Source organism: Aotus nancymaae, unplaced genomic scaffold (genome assembly GCF_030222135.1).
Source record: "Aotus nancymaae isolate 86718 unplaced genomic scaffold, 86718_ANA_hifiasm-v0.15.2.pri h1tg000059l, whole genome shotgun sequence".
NCBI classification, from domain to species: Eukaryota; Metazoa; Chordata; class Mammalia; order Primates; family Aotidae; genus Aotus; species Aotus nancymaae.
In genome coordinates this window covers 52,237,099-52,257,848 of record NW_026988473.1, presented here as the reverse complement: position 1 = coordinate 52,257,848, position 20,750 = coordinate 52,237,099, and the positions used below count along the sequence as shown (strand labels likewise).

The window sequence follows — 20,750 nt, the reverse complement described above, 5'->3', positions numbered from 1 at the left end:
TTTTCTTCCATACCGCTTGGCCAACGACGCAGGGTGGCCCTTCTCATTAAGGAGTGTAGAGCCCAGTCAAGCAATTTAAGCTATGCCCTCTGACCTCCCGTGGTCCACAGTTGCCCTCTCCTGAGGAAATCCAGGGCCAGAGAAGGGCAAACATTGAAGATTTTACACACACAGACCCCCTCGAATTGCATGTACTGCTTATTGAGTTACAATCCCTGACTGGGGTCTCTCTCCTCGGCTAGATCCCACTGCCCCTTGTTTCTTACCACAAACTGAAGACTGGGTTATAAATTTCTTAGAAGAAAATATTTTCTTAACATTTTTGCATTTCTTTGATAAAAAGGCTAAACTTTTAAAAATCAGTTTATTCGTATTCTTCTGTATGGTCTTTAAACTTTTGACCCTATATCCTATCTGGAAAAAAATGCATTTCTTATATGCATATTCACATATGCAGCATTTTATTTCTGAGACCGGATCTCGCTCTGCCACCCAGGCTGGAGTGCAGTGTGGCTTCATCAATTCTCCCACCTCTTGCTCCCACAAGTTCTGCAGAAGTGCACTGCCACACCCGGCTAATTAATTTTTTGTTTTGTTTTTGTTTTGTGGAGACGGGCTTTCCCTATGTTGCCTGGTTGGTCTTGAACTCCTGGCTCAAACAATCCACCCACCTCGGCCTCCCAAAAGTGCTAGGATTCTAAGCATGAGCCACTGCACCTGGCCAGTATTTTACTGATATACTTAAATTATAAAAATAACATAAAACAGAATTGTAAAGTTTTTTATTTGTACAAATTTGTGGGGTACATGTAAAATTTAGTTACATGTATATAATGCGTAGTGATCACGTCAGGGTATTTAGGGTATCCACTGCTCACCAAAATAGATTTTTAAAGGATAGGTTAAAAAACAGCTCCAATATTTTTTTCCCATATACCGAGAAATCACCTTGAGCCCGTTGGGTGGGGCCTCTCCCACTTGAGACTATTCATATTCTATGCTGTTATTTTCTATTAGGATTTTAGTGGTTTTCTTATCTATTTGAATGACCTTCTCTTAGCCCTTTGCTTTGTTTGTAGCATATATTTTCCTCACTCTGTTTTTAAATGTTTAGGGTGCTTTTTGAGACATGGAATTTTAAACAAGTATACTTCACTCTATCAGTCTTTCCTTGGTTTCTTGTTTTCCTTTTGGCCCTAGCAAGGCCTTTCCCAACCTCAGAACAAATAACTGTTCACCTGTTTCTTCCTCTAGTAAGTTTATGGCTTGATTTTTATCTTATGGTTAACTCTAATCCATCAATAATACTTTTTAGTGTTTGGTATAAACACAATGAATCTGATTTTTAAAACAGTTTTTGGAAATTTATTAAAAATATGTTTGATCCAAAGGCAGTTGACAATCAGTTGATTTTTTTCAAGATGCCTTGGTAGAAAACAGCTTGCCTTCAGATTTGCAGTTTTGTGTTGGGATTATGTACAATGGTTTAGGGAATGCCTTCCTTTGGAGAGATTTCCCTAAAAGAATTCATAAATCTTCTAGAGTAATTATGGCCGTCACTAACCTATCAATGGGGAAGCAAGTACTTTTAGGGGGTCAGAAGTTCATATAAACATTCCAAGATGTAAGGGCTGTGTGCTAAGGTTTTAATTCTGGAAAGAGATAGCCTGTCTGTATTTTATGTCTTGCAGACCTAAAGTCATTTTACAATTGGCCTGTATACACATTCCACACAAGGTCTTAATCTGTATGGAAAAAAATTCAGACTGGTGAGCAAACTCAGCTGGTGCTTTAGATTGGTGATTTTAGTTAGAAGTTGTTACTGCTCAGATTTTGGTCTGTGGCTCAGCAGCTTTCTTACCCCTAGTAGCTTGTGAAAAATGCAGAATGTGGGCCCCCATCTCACACTTGCTGAACCATCTCTAGGTGACTCATAAGCACGTTAAGTTTAAGAAGCACTGTTTTCAATCATGGAGACTCACTTGAAATTTTTTTAAAAATCCCATGTGGATTAGGATTGGAATTGAAACTAGTAAAACGGTTTGAGGGATTAGGCAGCACTGCCCAGCGCCTTCTCATGCATGGTGTCTGTGCATCCCTTTATTTGTTCCCTTCTCCTCTGTAGACACACTGGCATTGTCACACACCTAGAGTTCCTGCTTGGCTACAACACTGGCCTGACGTGATGCAACTCTCTCCCGTGACATCTCTATCAGTTGGGATATTTTTTCCAGTAAAGTGACGTAAGCAATAACAAGATAGACCACAAACAAGATGTCCAGAAGACAGACAGTCCCAGGTTTAAATAAGTGGCTCTGAGTGACCTCACAGGTACTGGTTCTTCCTGTCTTTTTGCCCTGCCATCCTCAAGGGGTGGTTTTTTCCCAGGCATGTCCCATAACAGTCACAAGATGGTCACTAGAACTGCAGGCAACATGTCCTTACAAGACACAACTATGCAACTATGTGCAGAGGTAGGGAGCAGTTACTTTAGTGTGTTTTTGTTGTTGTTGTTATTTTTAATGAGGAGGGAAACTTTCTCTGCAACCCTCTAGCAGACTTCCCATTTAGCCCCAGTGGCCAGGATGTTAATCCATGCATACCCTAGCTGCAAGGGAAGCTGGGAAAGCAAGCAGTCACACTGCCATAGAGGGAGGTGACCTCTGTCAGAAAGGAATGATGATGAAGTTGGGGAAAGCTGTCTTTCAGGAAGACAGGTTGGAGTGACTGCCACAAACTCTGTTAGGTTTGAGTTTACTCTTGTTGACTGACAAATTCTTTCCATGTTTTCTCAATATGTTTTCTTTTTAAACTCAAGTTTCTAAAGAAAAGAATAGATTGACCCAGTTAATTATTTTTTAGCGAAGTCCTCTAGATCAATGAAGAAGTGTTAAGTGTAAAATAGATAGGAATTAAAGACTTTTAATTTATTCACAGTTCTGGATGCACACCTTAGGTCAGGTGTCTACCCCAGGGCAAATCAACTGTGAGCAGAGGGGAGGGATTACGTGGTGGGAAATGTGGTCTTGTACTGCTGCTCCTCATCAGGGCTGCAAATCTTCTGGCACTGGGGCATCCATGGTCCACCAGAAGAATGGGCTGCTGAGAAGCAGGAGTCAATGTGGAGGAACAGTTCATGGTTAGAATAGGACAAATAGCAGACTAGTCCTGGCTCTCTCTTTTATGTTTTACATGAAAAGGGCACTCCTAGTCCTAGTGCCTCCTATTGGGCAGCTGTGTCTTTGTAATAGGGCTGATTCCTCTCCTGCTGGGTCTTGGCAGAGCTGAAGCACAGCTGGGCCAGCACAGTTGGCAGCAGTAGGAGCACTGTTGGCCAGGACTCTGCCAGGAGATGGGTATAAAACAGAGCAGACTCGTCCTAAAGCCCAAGTGGAGCAGACCTGCCCAGGAGTCAGTGGCACTGGGTTGTGAGTGAGTTTACTATGCTCCCGAGTCTAAAGTGGCATCCTGCCCCTTGGCAGTAAGTATGATGAGGAGAAGTGGGCTCCAGGCCTAGAAGGGCATGTGTGAGTCTTTCTTAATGGGGATACCCTTTGGGGCCTCAGTGAGGTAAGGACAAAAGGGTCTGGATTCCTTTGGTTTAGGAGCAGTATTATTTCCCCTGGAAAGCTGATGAATGAGGACCTCATATAGAGGGTGTCTTGAGGTCCAAGATGAGCTAGGACCTGGCCTGCAGCAGAGCAGTGTTACCCTCAGGCCTGCAGCAGAGCAGTGTTACCCTCAGGAGATGGGAAGGTGGTCCTTTACATCTGGAAGACAGAGCCAAGCTCAGGGTTAGTGCTCATGGAGGATGACACTGAGGCCCTGGCTGGAAGGCTGAGGCAGCTCTGTTGTGATGGAAACAGCTGAGTTCCAGAAAGGGGCAGATTCCTCCTTCTCTGTATACTATGGTGAAATGTAGGATGATGCTCTGAGGAGGGTGTGGTTATTTCAGGTCAGGAGCCCCAGAACCCCACAGGTGGTCTGAAGCCCAGAAAGGGAAGCAGTGCTTATCCGTGACCCTGGCATGTTCTACGGGCAAGAAGGAGCTGGTGCCACTGTGACAACTTCCAGGATTTGGGCTGTGCATTGAGTGGGGCTTTCCTGTGGTCTGAAAGGGGTGTCTCTACCCTGCCTGACTTGGCTGGGTGAAGGTTGGTTACAAAGATCTAAGGCTAGGTTGGGTGGTGGAAACCTTAGAGGATAGCCAGCCAGATTCAAATGGGCTCTACAGGGCTGGGGACAGCCAGGTCACTGGGAGGAGTAGACCCAGGCTGGTACAGTGTTGATTCATGTCCCAGGTCTTTGGATGATGCCCAGAAGATACCAGAGCCAGCAGAGTCTCCATATGAAGTAGCTATGGGTGCTTCTCTAACAGTATGTTATGTCCACCCTTCGTCTCCTACCAGCCAGCCAGTCTGTTCTGCTGTTTCACACATTGGGTATGGGCCAAGGAGATTCTTGGTGAAGGTTCAAGATGAAATCAGAGAAAGGGTAGGCAAACCCAGCAGCAAAGTGCAAGCAAGTCAAGGAAAAGCTCAGGCTCCAGGGTGAGGGGTGGTGGTTGGCAGAGAACCTATAGAGAAGGGTTGTACTCTGGGACTTCTTTGGAACTGGGGTACACGGTGTAGGCTTGGCCATCCCTCAGGAACCCAGGCTTTTATTTGCAAGGTTGCAAGAGTCCTAGTCAGTGTGCTTGAGTGGGTGAAAGCAAATTGAACCAGGGTGAGGGAGTATGAGAGGTAGGAAGGAGTTAAAAGGCCCAGGGTTCTACCCTGGTTCTGCCACTCACTTGTATGAACCTCTTCTTCACTTCCCTAGGACTCAGTTTCCCTACCGGATGACAGCTGAGTCTGAAACTGTCTGCAAGATCTGGCCAAGCATTCCAATTCTGCAGTTTATTCTAGGGGCTGTATGGAGTGGCCTCTTTGTAAGCACCAGCCTTTGCCTCCCTTGTCTTGACCTCTTGATTTCCAAAGTGTGGAGACAGGAACCTCTCGGTTTACTGCTGCCCTTATGTTAGGGCTTGACGGAGGCCCACCTCTCAAGAACAGTGGAGCGGCAAATCTGTTTACCATCGTGAAAAACCTGAGGAGTTGCCCTCCTGAATGAGCAACCTCTGCTGGGGCCAGCTGGGTTAAGTGCTCACCTCTGACAGCCCAGCAACTCAGTTCAGGTGCCTTCAGTTACCTTTTTAACTAGTTTCCCAAGAAACAAAGAAACCCAGGCCCAAGCTGGGCAACAAAGCCACCCCCCTTCTCAGCTACAAACCACCTTGTCACAGATGGCAGATTCTTAAGCTCCCGGCTCCTCAAACAAAGCCCATGCATTCCTGCCAGATTCAGCTTGCAATCTTTCATTCTGTCCAAAGAAGCAAATCTGTTTACCATATTGAAAAGCCAGAGGAGTTGCAAAAAAAGGTAGAGAGAAAAAGCTGTTTTATGAATTATAAAATGTGAGCTGGAATTTCTGACCATGTGATTCATTTCTGTATCTCCATTCTCCATCTAGAATGGGAAACAAAAGATAGATCAGGACACATGTGTGTTGAACATTTTAATTTTGAAAAGTTACAGAAGGAGTTTTGTAGGTAAACCTTTTCCTCTGGATCTTAAAGGAGAGGAGGGAAAATTTGGTGCTTATTTTTCAAGGAAAAAATTAGAGCCTGTGTGAGCCGATTTCCAGCATGTTTTCTTACTTCCCCTGTGACAGGTGTGAACTTGAGTGGTGTCCTTGCTCTCTTTCTGCGCTTAGCTCCCAAGGGACTCCTGGGCCGGGCTCCAGTGGCACCAGGGGTGGTTCTTTGTCCCTATGCAGTGCTGGAAGAAGCCACTAGGTGGGAGTCAGGGACAAATGCTGGGAAGTGAAATCCCAAAGAGTGAGGTACAGCAGGGGCTTTACATGAGAAAACAGCTTTTTATTTTTCTTTTTTAGAAAAAGATAATATAAGCACCTCTCATTACTGAAGCTGCTGAACTGCACCGGGGTCAGCTGGCAAAGAGAATTCTTTGCCGTTTTCGTTAGAAACAGTGGACAGAGGGCAGTCAAGGGAGCGCTCCACTGTTGAGGGTAGAGGAGAAGAGACAGGGCTGGTCCTGGGAGCACAGACTTGACCTTCCCCTGTGGATGTGAGGAAACCTCTCCAGATTCTTTGACTGCAGTGCCTTCTGCTGGGGTGCAAGTAGAATGGCCCTTTCCATTCCCGGAGGCATATCCTAGCCCACAGTGTATGCCATGCCGTGCCCTAGAGAAGCTTCCTGTCCCCTGGGGGACTTTGAATGCCTTTTTCCTGGCACGGCAGCCAAGACTAGGGGCCTTCAGCCACTGCAAATTTAGCAGTTTTAATTTTCCTGGATTGTGATCCCTGCCCCCAAAGTAAATTTACCCTACTAAATTCTAGCAATCTGGATCCTTTCAGATCTGACCTAAAAGACTATTTCAGCCCCTAACAATGTTTATAAATGACCAAGAATGTGCAAACACTGGTGAAAGAGCAAATAAATCCTTCCTCACTAAACTTCCTGCTTCAGACGCTGGGGCCATGGTGGATGATGTTGCCAGGTTAGCATAACTTGAGGTCTGAGCATGTAGACACCCACTTACCCACACACAAAAAAAGAAACAAAAACCCGCCAGAGACACACCACCAAGAGCCTTCTGCCCTTTCAGATACCTGCTAGTGGGCAGGCAGGCTCCAGGGAATTTATGCTTCTGGCAAGTTTGTTTAGTAATCTAGGTTTCGAATAACTTTTTTTTCTCTTTGAGATGGAGTCTCACTTATTGCCCAGGCTGGAGTGCAATGGCGTGATCTTGGCTCACTGCAACCTCTATCTCCCAGGTTCAAACAATTCTCCTGCCTCAGCCTCCTGATTAGCTGGGATTACAGTAGTGCACTACCATGCCCGGCTAATTTTTTATTTTTAGTAGAGACAGGGTTTTGCCATGTTGACTAGACTGGTCTTGAACTCTTGACCTCAGGTGATCCGCCCACCTCAGCCTCCCAAAGTGTTGGGATTACAGGCGTGAGCCACTGTGCCCAGCCTTGAGGAACTTTTGAAAGCAGTTTCCTAACCTCTTACTCCTCCAAGTATTGTCCTGGGACCAGTGGTGCGGGCATCATGTGGGAGCTTGTCAGCAGTGCACAACAGCAAGCCCGTATCCAACCTACTGAATCAGAATCTGCATTTTTACTAGAACCCCCTCAGGCCCAGGGAATTCATTCTGGATGGGGAAGCACTGTCCTAACCCAGGGGTTAGCAAACCATGGCCTACAGTTAACCCACTGCATATTTCTTACACTCATCAGCAAAGAATGATTTTTACATTTTTCAAGACTGAAGAAAAATCACAAGAATGTTTTGTGATGGGAAAATAGTATAAAATTCAAATTGTGGTGTCCATAAAAAAAGTTTCACTGGAACACAGCCACACGCTGGTTTAGGTGTTGGCTATGGCTGCTTTTGCACTGCAAATAGCAGAGTTGAGTATGAGAGAGACTGTGTGGCCCACCAAACCCAAAATATTTACCATCTGGCCCTTTACAGGAAAAGTCCGCCTACCTTTGTCCTGTTCTGTTTTGGAGGTGTTTCCACGCTTGTGTTCTGTGGAGGCCTGAGCTGCAGTGCCCAGGACTTCCTCCACTGCGCTCTTCCCTCTCCTCCTCCTCACTAGCAGGGGGCACACTGCGCACCGTGTCTGCTGACAGACACAAGCTTGTTTCTGACTTACGAGGATTTATGAGGGAGTGTCCTGGCAGCTGCCACCCATGGCCCAGAGGTGAAGGCTCGGGGCTGAGCGGAGCCCAGGATGCCTGTAGGTGATAGGTCAGTGGAAAGGCATGTGATCATGAGATTCCTCTCGGTTTACAGTTCTGCCTGATAAGATGCTGCTGACTTCTGGTAGGCAGCAGGAGTAGAACCTCAGGGGACCCCAGCTTCCCTTTCACCCATTCCCTCAAGTACTTGGAATTCCAGCCAGGTAGGTGACAATCCTGAGATTCTCTTCTAGACCCTAGGACAGGGGTGGAGCAAGCTACAGTGACTTTCCCGGCAAACCTGACCACCCTGGCCTCTTAGCTGTGTTTTCACTCCCAGAATGCTCAGCCTCACGGTCTCTTGCCCTTTCCCACAGCTGGCTGCTGCATGTTACATGCAGTAATGAGTTGAGTCTGGCTGTAGGTGAGCAAAGTACTTCCAGGAAGGCCCTGGCGGCTGTTAGGTCACTGTAGTGATCCCTATTTGTGTACCGTCTGTGGTTCCTGAGGACTTCTCTCTTCAGAGGTGGGTCCAGTGAGTCTGAGACACCACCTCACTGGAGCAGTGTAATGCAAGCAAAAAGCCCAGAGCCCCCAATAACAAGGGCAGCCTTGACCTTTGGGAGTATAACTGCTTAGGCTGAATAAAACCTGAGCTTCTAGCCTTTTGGGAGTCGTGGACTGTTCTGATCATCTGAAAACTCTTTTCAGAGAAAAATTTATGCATACAAATATACTCTGTGTATATTTTACAAATATATTCAGGGGCTTATCTGATCCCTGGAACCCCACTGTAGATCAATTGAGGTGCCCTGGACAGAATGGACATCTAGGGGAAGTGGTGCAGCCATGGGTTTGCCTTGCCAGGCCAGTGCAATGAGAGAGCCACGACCGGGACCCAGCTGCCCCTGGAGGTGGTGGCGGGGGTGAGTGAGTGAGGAGGTGTCTTAGCTTGTCAATCAATCCCATTTCACTCAGCCCCTCCCCTTTTCCTCCTGCCAACCAGCTCCTAGGTCTTTCGGGGTGTTGATCTGTGATTTTTGAGTTGAATTACAATATAAGTAAAATGTACTGTGGTGTTTAGGGAAAAACAAGGCTGAGATAAGACTTGCTACTTGAGGATGCCATAAAAATGTCAAGAATTTAGCTGTAGTTTATCTGGATTCCTCCCTCACTTCCTCCCTTTTCTGTCCTTTTCTCTCCCCAACCCTGCACCTTCCTCCTTTGTTCATCACAGTTGAGTTGAGCTAACAGAGGAAACGGGCCATCTTTTCTTCTTTGTGTTGAACATCTTTACCCTGGAGAAAAAGACCTTGAAGTCTCTTTTCTTCAAATAGCATTTTTTTTAGTCTTACTTTGCCAGTTTTATCATTTGAGACTTATTCTTTTATCCAAAAAATGTTCAAGTTCGTACTGTGTGCTAAGAATTGTAGGCATGGAAGTGGGAAATCAGACCCACCTCTGACAGTGTGGTGCAGTAGGCGTGGCTCAGTGTGACTAGGCCAGTGATGAAGTAGAGGGGAACACAGGTGCTCAGGAGGAGCTAGAAGAGGGACACCTGAGCCCCAGCTCCATGTAAGCTGGGAGTTAGCAAGGCTGATGAGAGCAGCCACGTTGGCCACATTTCTCCTTCCTCCTCTCTCGTACCAGAACCTAAGGAAGGGCACTGTGCTCCTCCCAGGAGAGTGGGGGTTCTCTCCCATCCTGTAGAGGCTGGAACTCTGCACCGCCTCTCCCTGTCCAGCTCCCAAATCAGCTTGTCTACCTTCCTTGGAGTCCTAGATATACCTTTATTGCATACCATGTGGTAATCCTTAACCCAGGCCAGCAAGTTGGTTTCATTTGCCTTGGATGTGGGGGAAAATGTATACCGACAGGATGAACTTCTTCATTTGACTTGTTCAGGCTTTTAGACAGAGAAAAACCAACCTGTTTTTCCCTGCACCTTTAGAGATGCTCTTCCTTGGCACTTCCTGCCATAGCGTGGGTAGGGAACCAGGACTGGGTGGGTCACACTGTGCTCTGGAGCTGGGCAAGAAGTGAGGAGCAAGGGGCTGGAGCTCAGTGCATAGGCAGCAAAGCCTGCTTTTCCTTTCTGGCCTCCATCTGGGTGTGTCTCCAGGAATTCACTCCTCCCCTCGTGCCAGCTGCTGGCCCCGGCTCTCCTCCCTGCCGCCTCTGTGATCTCTGTGGGCTGGCCCAGCCTGCCGTGGACTGTGCTGCCAGGCATTTGTTTCTGCCCTTTTGGGCCCTGCTTCTGGCCTGGGTGAACATTGAAGCCATATGAGGGGCATGCTGACACCCCATAGGGCCTGCTCTTCAGACTGGGAGTTCCAGGAAACCCCAGAGAGCTGGGAAGCCCCAGGCAGTCACAAGATGTGCATCTGCAAGTCCTTTGCCACAGCAGAGCTCAGGGCCTTGCATGTAACCACAGTTCCCACCGCACCCACATCAAAGGTCACTTTCATAATCAGTCGTAGCCAAAGGCCACACATTAAGGGCTGGGCAAGGGGGAAAAGCTGTTTTTAGCGGGGAGCTCTCAAAGGAGATGGGAATATGAGGAGGAGGTGGGGTTGGGGGGTGGCATCCAGGGAATGCTGGAGGAGCCCTGGAGAGCCTGCATGTGACCTGCCCTGACAGGAGGAAAACAGCCACAGCTCCAGATCTCTCCAGCCTTTCCAAGGCTCCTGTCTACCCAGCACTGCTCCCTAAGTCTCGTGAAAATGCACTTGAAGCAGGCTCACCCTTTCCACCTCCCTGGTTGTAAAGCCAGGTACTCCAGAGTGGGGGACAGCCAAAGAGGCAGGACCCTCTAGCCCTGGCCCCTGTCTAAAATGTGGCCCCCAGGGAGCTCTGGCTGGTGCCGACAGCCTAGGACCAGACTCCCCCGAGTTTGCGGCAGTTGGTCTCTAGGGGATGGTACCGCCAGCGCCAAGGACAGCAAACACCCTGCACAGGGCCCGTCGCTCAGCAGGACCAGGAACCCAGACTGGAGCTGCTTCTGAATCTGCTCTTTTTTGGAAACAGCAGGCTTTCCTTGGGGCACAGCATGTCGCTCGCCTGGAAAACGGGTGGGTGTGAGCTTCGGGGCGGGGGTCAGACTGTGTGTGGGAACCAGTGAGCTCCTCCAAGAGCAGCACTTATTTTTAGTCTTCTCCCCAGTCCCAAATAAACTGAGAGCAGCTGGGAGCCCTGGGTAAATGCAGAGTGAAGCCGAGACAGGAAATCGGGGCTCTCAGTAATGAGTTCCAGCCACTCCAGAAGGGGGAAGCCAGACAAGGAATTTTCTTCAGGACTGTTTCCCTCTGGCAGGCTCCGGTATTATCACTGAGAACGGTCCCGTGTGTGTGTGTGTGTGTGTGTGTGTGTGTGTGTGTGTATCTGTGGGGGCGGTCGGTGGGGGACACTGGAGCAGCACTGTCTGCTCTGAGTCGCTGTGTGTCTGAAACTGTCCAGGGAGAGGCTGAAGGACGCAGGCCAGGGAAGTGGGGAAATTTGAACACAGCTTGGAGTTCTTGAGGGGGAGGGGGCAGAGGCAAGGAAGAGGAGAGAACTTGGTCTCCAGCCAGAAAAAGGGCTTTTTCAACCAAGGCATCTAACTGCTGACATGGGTGCCCAGCATGGATGGGGACATTGATGTTTACAAGCATTTCTCGTGGCTAAAGAGGGTAAGTGACTGGCTGCTTTGTCTGGGTCTCCGTGGAGATGAGTGAGGGGGAGACACTTTAGGGTGTTTTGGGGTGAGTGTGCGTGTGTGTGGTGGGGGGAGGTATTGTCCGGCAGAGCCCTGCTGTGGCCAAGTGCTTCATGAGAATCTAATTATAGACACCAGGGAGAAAACAGTCAGCTGTCTTTGTTTCTCCACTGACATTCTAGTGAATGAGCCTCTTGTACAAAAAGGCAAGAATGGAGTGAGGAAAGTTGGTTATTTTAACTTTGGCACTTAAACAGTCAGAGGCTCCAAACACCGTGAGCAGAAAACTGTGCCCACTCCTTTTCAGCGTGAGGCTAAACTGAAAAGGAAGCTGCTGCCTTTTTAAATGCACCGAATTCGGAAGTTGTTTAACTCATTCTCACTCTGATTTTATCCAGCGGAGGACACATCTGCTGTCAGCAGAATCAGCTTCTGCATTTCCGGAGGAAAGCTTTCAGGGAGTTTTCTTTTGAATGCTCTGAAGCTGAGGATTTATGTTGCAAGTTGTTCATGTCCTTTCTTTAGATAAGCCTTAGTGTGTGGTATGAGCAAGGAATGAATGAACGTTGGGGGCTGGAGTAGCATCGCACTCCTAGAATTCAGGCTGTTTCCTCTTTTGTGGCTGCCTTTAAATTGGCTAAGATAGGTATGAATTTATTTTCACACTAAGGGATTTTAGGCCGAATGTTTTTCAGAGGCAGGAAGGACAAAAGCAGCTGACAGGTTAGACACTTGACATTGTAACTGCAGGACAGGAGAGCCAGGAAGCGTCCAGCTCGGAAGGGGCATCCAGGTCCCCGGACCCCAACTCCCAGACACTGAGCTGGCTGGCTTTTGTGTGAGTGCAATAGCACTCATGCAGCAAATCTTTACTGAGTTTTGGGTACTGGGTGTACAGTAGTGAGCAAAATAGAACCAGTCTCTTGTGGATCTTCTACCTGGTGCTAGAGACGTAGGTGAAACAGTCCCAGGAAATAAACCTCAGATGACAAACAGTAAGTGTACCTGGAGGAACAACAGAAGACACGGGACTGCTGTTTTGATGAGAAGGAAGGGTCAGGGAGTTTGAGGAAATTACACTTAGCTGAAAACTGAAAGAGTAGTAAGAATGAGTCAGGTGAAAAAGGGGGTGAAGAACATTCCAGGTAAAGGGGATGATGTATACAAAGGTCCGAAAGCAAGATGGAGTCTGCCAATCAAGATGGACTCTCTCAATCGCCCATATGGCTGAGTGCAGTGATGGCAAGCAGAGACGGGCAGAGGATCACGTAGGACAGCTAAGGCCACAGCAAGGCTTGTGGGCCTCATGGTTTGTATGCTGGGGGACTTATAGCAGGGAAGTAACATGGGATACACTGGGGGGTCCAAGTTGTATTTTAAGAAAATTGCTCTGGCTATGATGTGGTATATGGTAAGCTATGTTGGGAAAAGTAAGGCAGCTGAACACAATTATAGGGCTGAGGGCTTGGAGGGATCACTTAGTACAAACCCCTCATTTAACAAAGCCCGAAAGAGGCTAAGAACCTCATGGTATTAGTGTCATAGCTATTAGTGGTGCAGCCTGGTCTTGAACCCTGTTCTCTATCTCCCAGTCTAGTTCTCTTTATCTATCTTCTCTGCCAAATATGTAGAAAATTATTGCTTTAGAACCCAGCAGAAATCCTGTCTGTGCCCAGCCCCTGGGGCATCACAGTCACCAGAGAGCATGCTGAGATGACCAGATGTTTTGGCAAAGGTTTGCATCATCTTTAGCTTTTAAAAAGCCCCACTGGGGAGATACTGGCAGGAGATAGGTAAGAAATGCACTTTCCATCACTTGGTCTTTCTTTCCCTGTATCCCAAATGAAGCTTTTAATCAAGAAATCCTTTCAGCCAACATGTGCCTAGGATTGTCTTGCCTAGGATTGAGCCTTATCTCAGCCCCTGGGGCAGATACTGTAACTCTGCCTAGTACAGGACACTTTCTATGTGTGGAGGAACTAATTTTGCAAGTGATGCAATATAAGAAGGCCCTTCTTGTCCCAGGTATTCTGGGTCCTGTAGACAGTTGGAAGTTTGCTTAGAGAAACTTGAAGCAAGGAGACTTCAGAACCCCCCAGGATGACTCATAGCAAAACAGATATTTTTCTTCTACTTTGGGAATTTTTGTTTTTGTTTTAGTTTTTGTTTCGAGACAAAGTCTCACTCCGTTGCCAGGCGCCAGGCTGGAGTGCAGTGGCACGATCTCGGTTCACTGCAACCTCCGCCTCCCGGGTTCAAGCAATTCTCCTGCCTTAGCTTCCTTAGTAGCTAGGACTACAGGCGCGTGCCACCATGCCCAGCTAATTTTTGTATTTTTAGTAGAGACTGAGTTTCACCATGTTGGCCAGGATGGTCTCGATCTCTTGACCTCGTAATCCACTCGCCTCAGCCTCCCAAAGTGCTGGGATTATAGGCGTGAGCCACTGCACCTGGCCCTACTTTTGGAATTTTAGAGAGCATGTTAAAAACGTAAAACTCATATTGTTAGATGTGTCATAGACAGTGTGATCAGAGTATTTTCCCTATTCTCTACCCTAATCACTACTGCCAGATTTTTAAAATCTTTTAAAAAACAAAAACAAAAACAAATCCCCTTTCATTTTATGACCCCGATGATGAGCCCCCGAGACTCACCCTTAATCTGGAAGAAAAATCTCAGAATTTTCAGCTTGCTTGGCCTTTGAGACCATTAGTAGTCCAACCTCAACTTACCTTTTCGATTTTATCTTTTATATCTACCCTCTTGAGCTTCCAAGTGTATTTCTTCCCTTTTCTGAGCTTTTACCCCAGAGGACCACTTCCTCTCTAACTCTCACCCACTTCATCTGACTCCATCCAGCCTGTCTTTTCCCAGGAAACCTTTCCTGGCCCTCCCTCCCACCTCCTGTAGCCCAGGTCTGCAGCACTTCCCATCTGCACGACCCACCCACCCCTTCTCCTGCGCTTCCTTCAGCTGAGGTGGCTTGGAGAGCCGGTTTCTCTGAACTCATGTTTTTGAAGTAGAAACACTGTCTTCTTCATTCTCCTTTACAGAGGGCATAGATTCTAGAAGAAGAGGTGCCTGGTGCACCGAGTAGAAGCCCTTGCCCTTTGAGCAGTCCAAGGTGGTAGAGAGGGGAGCCATCTATGTTCAGAGGGGCACAGAGCTGGAGGGGAAATATTTGTTCAGAAAAGAAACCTTACTCCAGGGCCTTTGTGGGATGGGATAGTGTATACTATTAATCTTATAGTTAAGAACATGCAGTCTGGAGTGAGACTGGATTAGAAGCCTGGCATTGTCACGTTTACCAGCTGTGTGGTCCAAGGTAAATCATCTCAAAAGCCTGGATTTCTCCACTTGTAAAATAAGGAAGATAATAGTACCTACCACATACAGGCTTTATGAGGACTAAGTAAGATAACAGTATCATGCATATGAGAGACACTCAATAACATGTGTACCCTTAACTGCTGTTGGCAATTACCAAGAAGGGGGAAGTTGAAAGAGGAAGAGATGGGACCAGGTTCTCTCCTAGAAGTGCCTCTCAGACCATTCAGTCCTTCAGCTCTATGCCGCTTCCCACATTCCAGATCGAGGTCTCAAACCAAGCATACTGAAGACCTAGAAGAGGCAGCTGCAACCTGGGCCACCATAGGTAACCAGAGGCCTCATTGGCTGCTGGATCCGGCCAGCTTGGCTGTGGTTGCTGAGTGAAGGCTGACCAGGGCTGATGCTCTAGTTCGTTCTCGTAATGCACAAAGCCTAGAACAAGGTAGTCCCCTGCCACAAGTATCCAGAGGGTCTCAGTCCCCTCAGCTATTTGGTTCCTGACTCACAAACAGCTTACACCTGTCCTATATTGAGGTCTGTGGATCCGACCCACACAGCCATGAGCATGCCTCTAAAAATAGCTCCAAGCGGGGTCTGTGGGACCCACCCACGCTCTTTCAGCAAGAGTTCATTTTCCCAGGAACAGAAATCCCAGACTGTCAGCATCTTCACACTGCTTCCTGGCTTCTAGCACGCTCAGTGCTTAAGCACATTCCAACCCGAAGTCACAAAGAAAATGGAATCACTATGGGTCCCCCATGCAATTGTCTTGGGTTCTGCAGTAGAAAGTAGAATGAACTCAAGCTGCTAATATGAGACTTTATTCTATGCCATCTGGTGCTCAAATGGTTGATCTAGTAGCCTGGCCACTTGGGCCAGAAGAGCTGCAAAGGCTGACACACATGCACGCTCGCTCCAGACATTGCCTTGCCTTGCATTCATGTTGGGCTGCAGCGAAAGTTGCAGAAATAGGCAGCAGCTTCTGTGAAGGCTGTTTTACTAGTTAGCTCTTAACACTCATGGGTCCTGGATCTAGATTCCTTGGGCTCATATCTCATCTCTGTGTAAACTTGGGTAATTTATTTAACCTTTCTGGAATTCAATTTCCTTGACTATAATATAGGGATAAACAATTTATATATATATATATATATATATATATGTATTTTTTTTTTTTTTGAGACGGAGTCTACCTCTGTCGCCCAGGCTGGGACTGCAGTGGTGTGATCTTAGCTCACTGCAGCCTCCTCCTCCTGGGTTCAAGTGATTCTCCTGCCTCAGCCTCTCAATTAGCTGGGATTCCAGGCATAAGCCACCATGCCCAGCTAATTTTTGTATTTTTAGTAGAGACGGGGTTTTGCCATGTTGGCCAGGCTGGTATCGAACTCCTGATCTCAGGCAATCTGCCTGCCTCAGCCTCCCAAAGTGCTAGGATTATAGACATGAGCCACTGCACCCAGCCAATTCCATATATGTTAAGTGCTTAGGAAGCAATTCATGAGTGTTAGCTATGGGGATGATGACATCGGTCAGAACTAACAACCTCTGGCTACGCCAGAGCCATGTACCCAACCCTGATTCCGAAAAGAGAGGTTTTTCAATCCCATGAGAAAGGCACCAGTGGGTATGGTCACCCAAGAGCGCTAGCTATCCTCAATTTCGTATGATACCTCCTATTTCTAGCCAACACACCCAAGGTGCCTGCACATCATGTTTCCTGGTATAATTTAGAAGCTAGAATTCTGCCATCTCTGACACCCAGCACCTGCGACTCCTGCCAGCTCCTTGAAGAGAGGCCTCTTTTACCCAGTGGGATTTTACAAAGTGTCATCACATCACCATCATTTGCTGAACAGTTTGTGGCAGTGCAGAGCAGCACAGCCATTGGTGGTTTTGTGGGCTGGCAACAGCACTTGGGGATCCTTTGACTCATCCCTGCTTTTCTCTCTCCCATCCTCCATAGCAGCTCTTTCACACTTTCCCATTCGTCTCCAGCCTCATACTCTCCTTTCAACTGATGTCACTACCAATGTCAAAGAAAAAAAAAACAGCCAAACTGAGCTGAGTCTCTCATGCTTCCTCCTTTTCACCACAGAATGTAACTGTGTTTCAGCTATCATTTTTCAGCATCCCTCTGTTTCCTGGGCTAAGAGTCCCTCCTCTCAGCCAAGGCTATCCCAGTATCCTGTCCTTGACCCAATCCTGTTCCAGCTCCTTTTGTTCCTCTGATTGTTTCTTCTCTCAGCTCCTCCCTGCCTATCTGTCTCTTACCCTTCGTGGAAAATGCTTCTCCTCAATTCTCAGGAAAAAAATCCCAAAACTGTCTTTGACCCTGTGCTTGCCTCTTCATGCTGCCTTGTAACTTACCTTCCTTTCACCATTAAGATTCTTGGTGATTTGTTAGCCTGCTTGTTCATCTCTGCTCCCTCCAGTGAGCACTAGCTTTGTTCCTATAGTCATCTTTTAAATTCCTTCTGTAATATTATTCTTGCTGCCTGTAGCTCCCAAGTAATCTTCTCCATGCATTTTCCTTTGTATTCATTTCCATTTTGAAATCTTGTAGGATTTATGGCTTCTTGTGACCCAAGGAGCAGCTCCTCACTTTAGCCCTTGCCTAATTCTGTGTTCTCCAACTTTGGATCTTTCATGCCTATATGATTGTTGGTTGCTCATATGGGAGGTCTAGACAGTTGAAGACACACCAGGCTCTAAAGCCTCCAGGGGAGCTAAAACAGTCACATGCCACCCCAACTCTAGCACCCAATCCTGCTGCACTGTCTCTGAAGGTGTTTTCAGTAATAATGACTCAGTGCTTCTATTGGTGTTGGCACGGAGAGGACGGTCTTCAAAGACTTCTCTTCTTACTCTCCTCCTGGCTTTCACATTCTCTTTTCACAGGATACCAGCACACGTACAAATGCTATTTCTGCAGCCCAGTGCTAAAGCCTTTTAGGTGTCTAGCCACCAGATAAAGATAATTTAGCAGTGACCAAGCTTAGCCAAGGTTATGATTTTTGGGAAAAAAATCTTGGTAAATCAAATGTGTTTCTCTACAAATCTAGCTCCCCAGGAAGATCAGTTAGGAGCTTCATGCCAGCCTCTTTGGTTGGAGAGCTGATGGCCAGTTCATCTTAAGGTATCCTGTGTTTGCTGTGTTGGTTCTGGAAGACCAGAATGTCTGAAGGGTAGTGATTGTCATAGCTTCATGGGTAGCATATCTGTATTGGGAAGGCTATGTCCAAAGCTGCTGTTCTCCTATTCTCCTGAGGGAATTCCTTTATAGCCTTCAGGCTCAATCATTCAAATGGTACGTCCACTGTAAAGCCACTTCTCTCTTTTGAGGGTGAAATGTTTTTGTCTCTCCTCTATGCCCCTGCCATTTGTGTGCATGTAATTCTTTATGATAGTACTTATTACATCCTGCTGCAAAAGTTGATTTCTTTTTTCCTTCTGTCCTTCTTCCCTGTAATACCACAGAGCTTTTTAAGGGCAGGGACTAAATCATTGCTTAGCACATAAAGTGGCACCTAGTGGGCGCTTAGGAATGTTCAAGTCATTGAATAAATACATGCGTGGAGTGTGATGACATGAACATTCGTCAACCAAGAAGCCATTTATTTGCTGTTTATGAACTCTGCTTTGTTCTTCCTTAAAAGAGGACATTTAGGTCATTGGATGTTAACTCCATCAGCAATACTTAACCTCCCCTTATATATAATTGAGGGTGGGGAGGAGGGCATAAGGGTCAAGGTCAGGATAGGCTCTCTCTTGTTGGACTCTTGGTAGCCAAGGATCTGATTGCACTCTATCCACTTTGCATTTGGAAGAAACTTCTTTAACACTGTGCCAAAAACGGTAGATTGGCTTGACCATTCTTCACCTAGAAAAAGTAGAACTAGTCCTGGGAATGGTTGGGTTTATAATAAGTGCCAGAAAGCTCTAAAACTTCTGAATCAAAAAATCTAGGGGAAGTTTTCTTTTTTATAAGCACCTGCCTACACTCATACTACTGGGTTCCCTTGGTGTTGGGTATAGCCTTTGTGATCCAATCTTATTTATTTATTTAGGTCCCCTTACTTTTAAGATCTATGTATTCTAAGTTTCTAAAAGGGTTGCATGTGAGTGGTGCTTCTGAGCTTAAGATATAGCCTTAGTAACTTCGATATCTTCCCTGATGCCCTGTGCCTGGCAGCTATGGTTCGCTTGTAACTGGTTTTCTGGGTTTTAATAAGATCCTCTTGACCAGGCAGCCTGGAAACACCATACATTTTCTTTTGTTTTCTTATTCAGCTAAAAATACATGTCACCTAAGTGGCTAAATGAGGAGAAACCATTTTAAGACTTATCAGGACAAGGCTTACCCAACATGCTGTGTTCAGAATCTCAGCATGTTTACAGGCAAAGAGCCATCATATAATTTAACATGCTCTGACCAGTTGGGACAGTGTATGTAATATGGCCAAGATCCTGGAGGCACTGGAATTTATAGCTTATTAGAAGCACTGAAGGAAATATGACTCTTGACCTGGCCAAGATGACAATTATTGATATCAAAAAAGGAAGGCAGATGCATTTTGAGGATCCCAAGGCAAGAGCCCTGAGAAGCAGCTGTTGGCTTCAGAAACCAACATGATGGCTAGAGCTGTCACACGGGGGAGCTGACTGGCTTAGGTTTTCCCACACTCCTTACTTGTATACCAATGGCACCCCTGTTGTGATCTTCCCCTTGCCCCATTTGACTACTCTGGAACCAACTCCTTCTCCTAGTTTAGTGAAGTACAGTGCCAACAGGAGATCATCTGGGTCATGCCAGTTGGGGAGTGCTACAGAACTGCCCTCACCCAGCATCCCTGAGGTGTACCAGAGCACATGCGCACGGCACATTCTCCTGCCAGATGCCAGCCAGGCCATAAAGCAGTCATGCCCCCGGCAAATCTGTAGGACCCCAGCCATGGCATCAAGCCCTAACACCCTGTCTAGAGCTCCACGGAGAGCCTAACATGGCTATCCCTTGGCCAAGCTACAGTGGAAGGGCTAGGCCAGGAGAGAGCAAGCATCATGGATCTGAACAGCCACTGCAGTCAGAGGGTGATGTCTTTGAGGAGGCTGCTGGAGGTTAACTTGGCTAAAAAGTTCATGTTTAACCCAAATTTGAACTAACCTCTAGATTGGAACAGAAATAAAAATCTAAGTGTTTATGATTGGTTGTTACTAGCTATAAAAATTCCCAGTGTACTCATTATAAACATGTATGTAGCACATAATACTTACAGTACACAATAAAACATTTGTAGGAGAGAAAAAAATGTGGCCATGAATATATGACTCAACAATGTGAGCACTTTTTAGGGATAGTGGAGAAGGGAACTCCTCTTGAGCAATGTGGCCCAAAGGCGTGATCCCAGGGCTGTTAACGAATGTCAGGTTCTGTGTTGTCACTGTCACACAGGCTTTGTTTTTGTTTTGTTTTTCATTTCCAGCCTGAAAGTATTTTGTTTATTGTTCCCTTGGGTTGCTTGTACAGATCTTTATAGATATTTCTTAGGTGTCCTGATCAGAAATATTGTCCCTGTTGTTCTCTTACACATAAAGAGTGAATTAAAACTTTTTGTAGAAGGCATTATATGCTTCTAACTGAACGGTAGCCTTTTAGATTAAACAAAGCTAAATTCATTTACAATTTAGCTAAATTCATTTGTTAAATTATAATTTAAAATCATTTCCATATTCCTATGATTATTCAAAAACTATATCACACAGGAATTTTTAGAGCATCCTGCTATAAAGAGCATTCTGTACTTTTATTCCCCCAGGATTTCAGGTATATTGACCTAACTGACCCTCTCTGCTCCTCTGTGAAGCATAATTTTTTCTATTGAAAGGATGGAAAGCCTGAGATGAGGTGACCTACCTGAGATGCCACATGGTTAGGTGCAGCCCCAGCCTCCTAATTATTCTTGGTTTGTCCTCTT

The 20,750-nt window shown here is 46.5% G+C and overlaps 1 protein-coding gene across 10 annotated transcripts in view; it reads left to right on the top strand.

Moving 5' to 3' along the window:
* The window catches only part of PPFIBP2 (PPFIA binding protein 2), a 138,865-nt gene that overhangs the window by 48,722 nt on the left and 69,393 nt on the right, over positions 1 to 20,750 (top strand). Inside the window, exon 1 of one of the 10 annotated variants that reach the window (XM_064365217.1) lies at positions 10,806 to 10,824. The exons of 8 other annotated variants lie outside the window; for them this stretch is intronic. Coding sequence is in view for 1 of the 2 variants with exons in the window: in XM_021675120.2 (XP_021530795.2) it covers positions 11,374 to 11,421 (48 nt within the window). In the remaining variant the exon portion in view is untranslated. Of the gene's footprint in view, positions 1 to 10,805; positions 10,825 to 11,217; positions 11,422 to 20,750 lie in introns of those variants that run through there. One more of the 10 variants, XM_021675120.2, reaches the window with a different exon arrangement.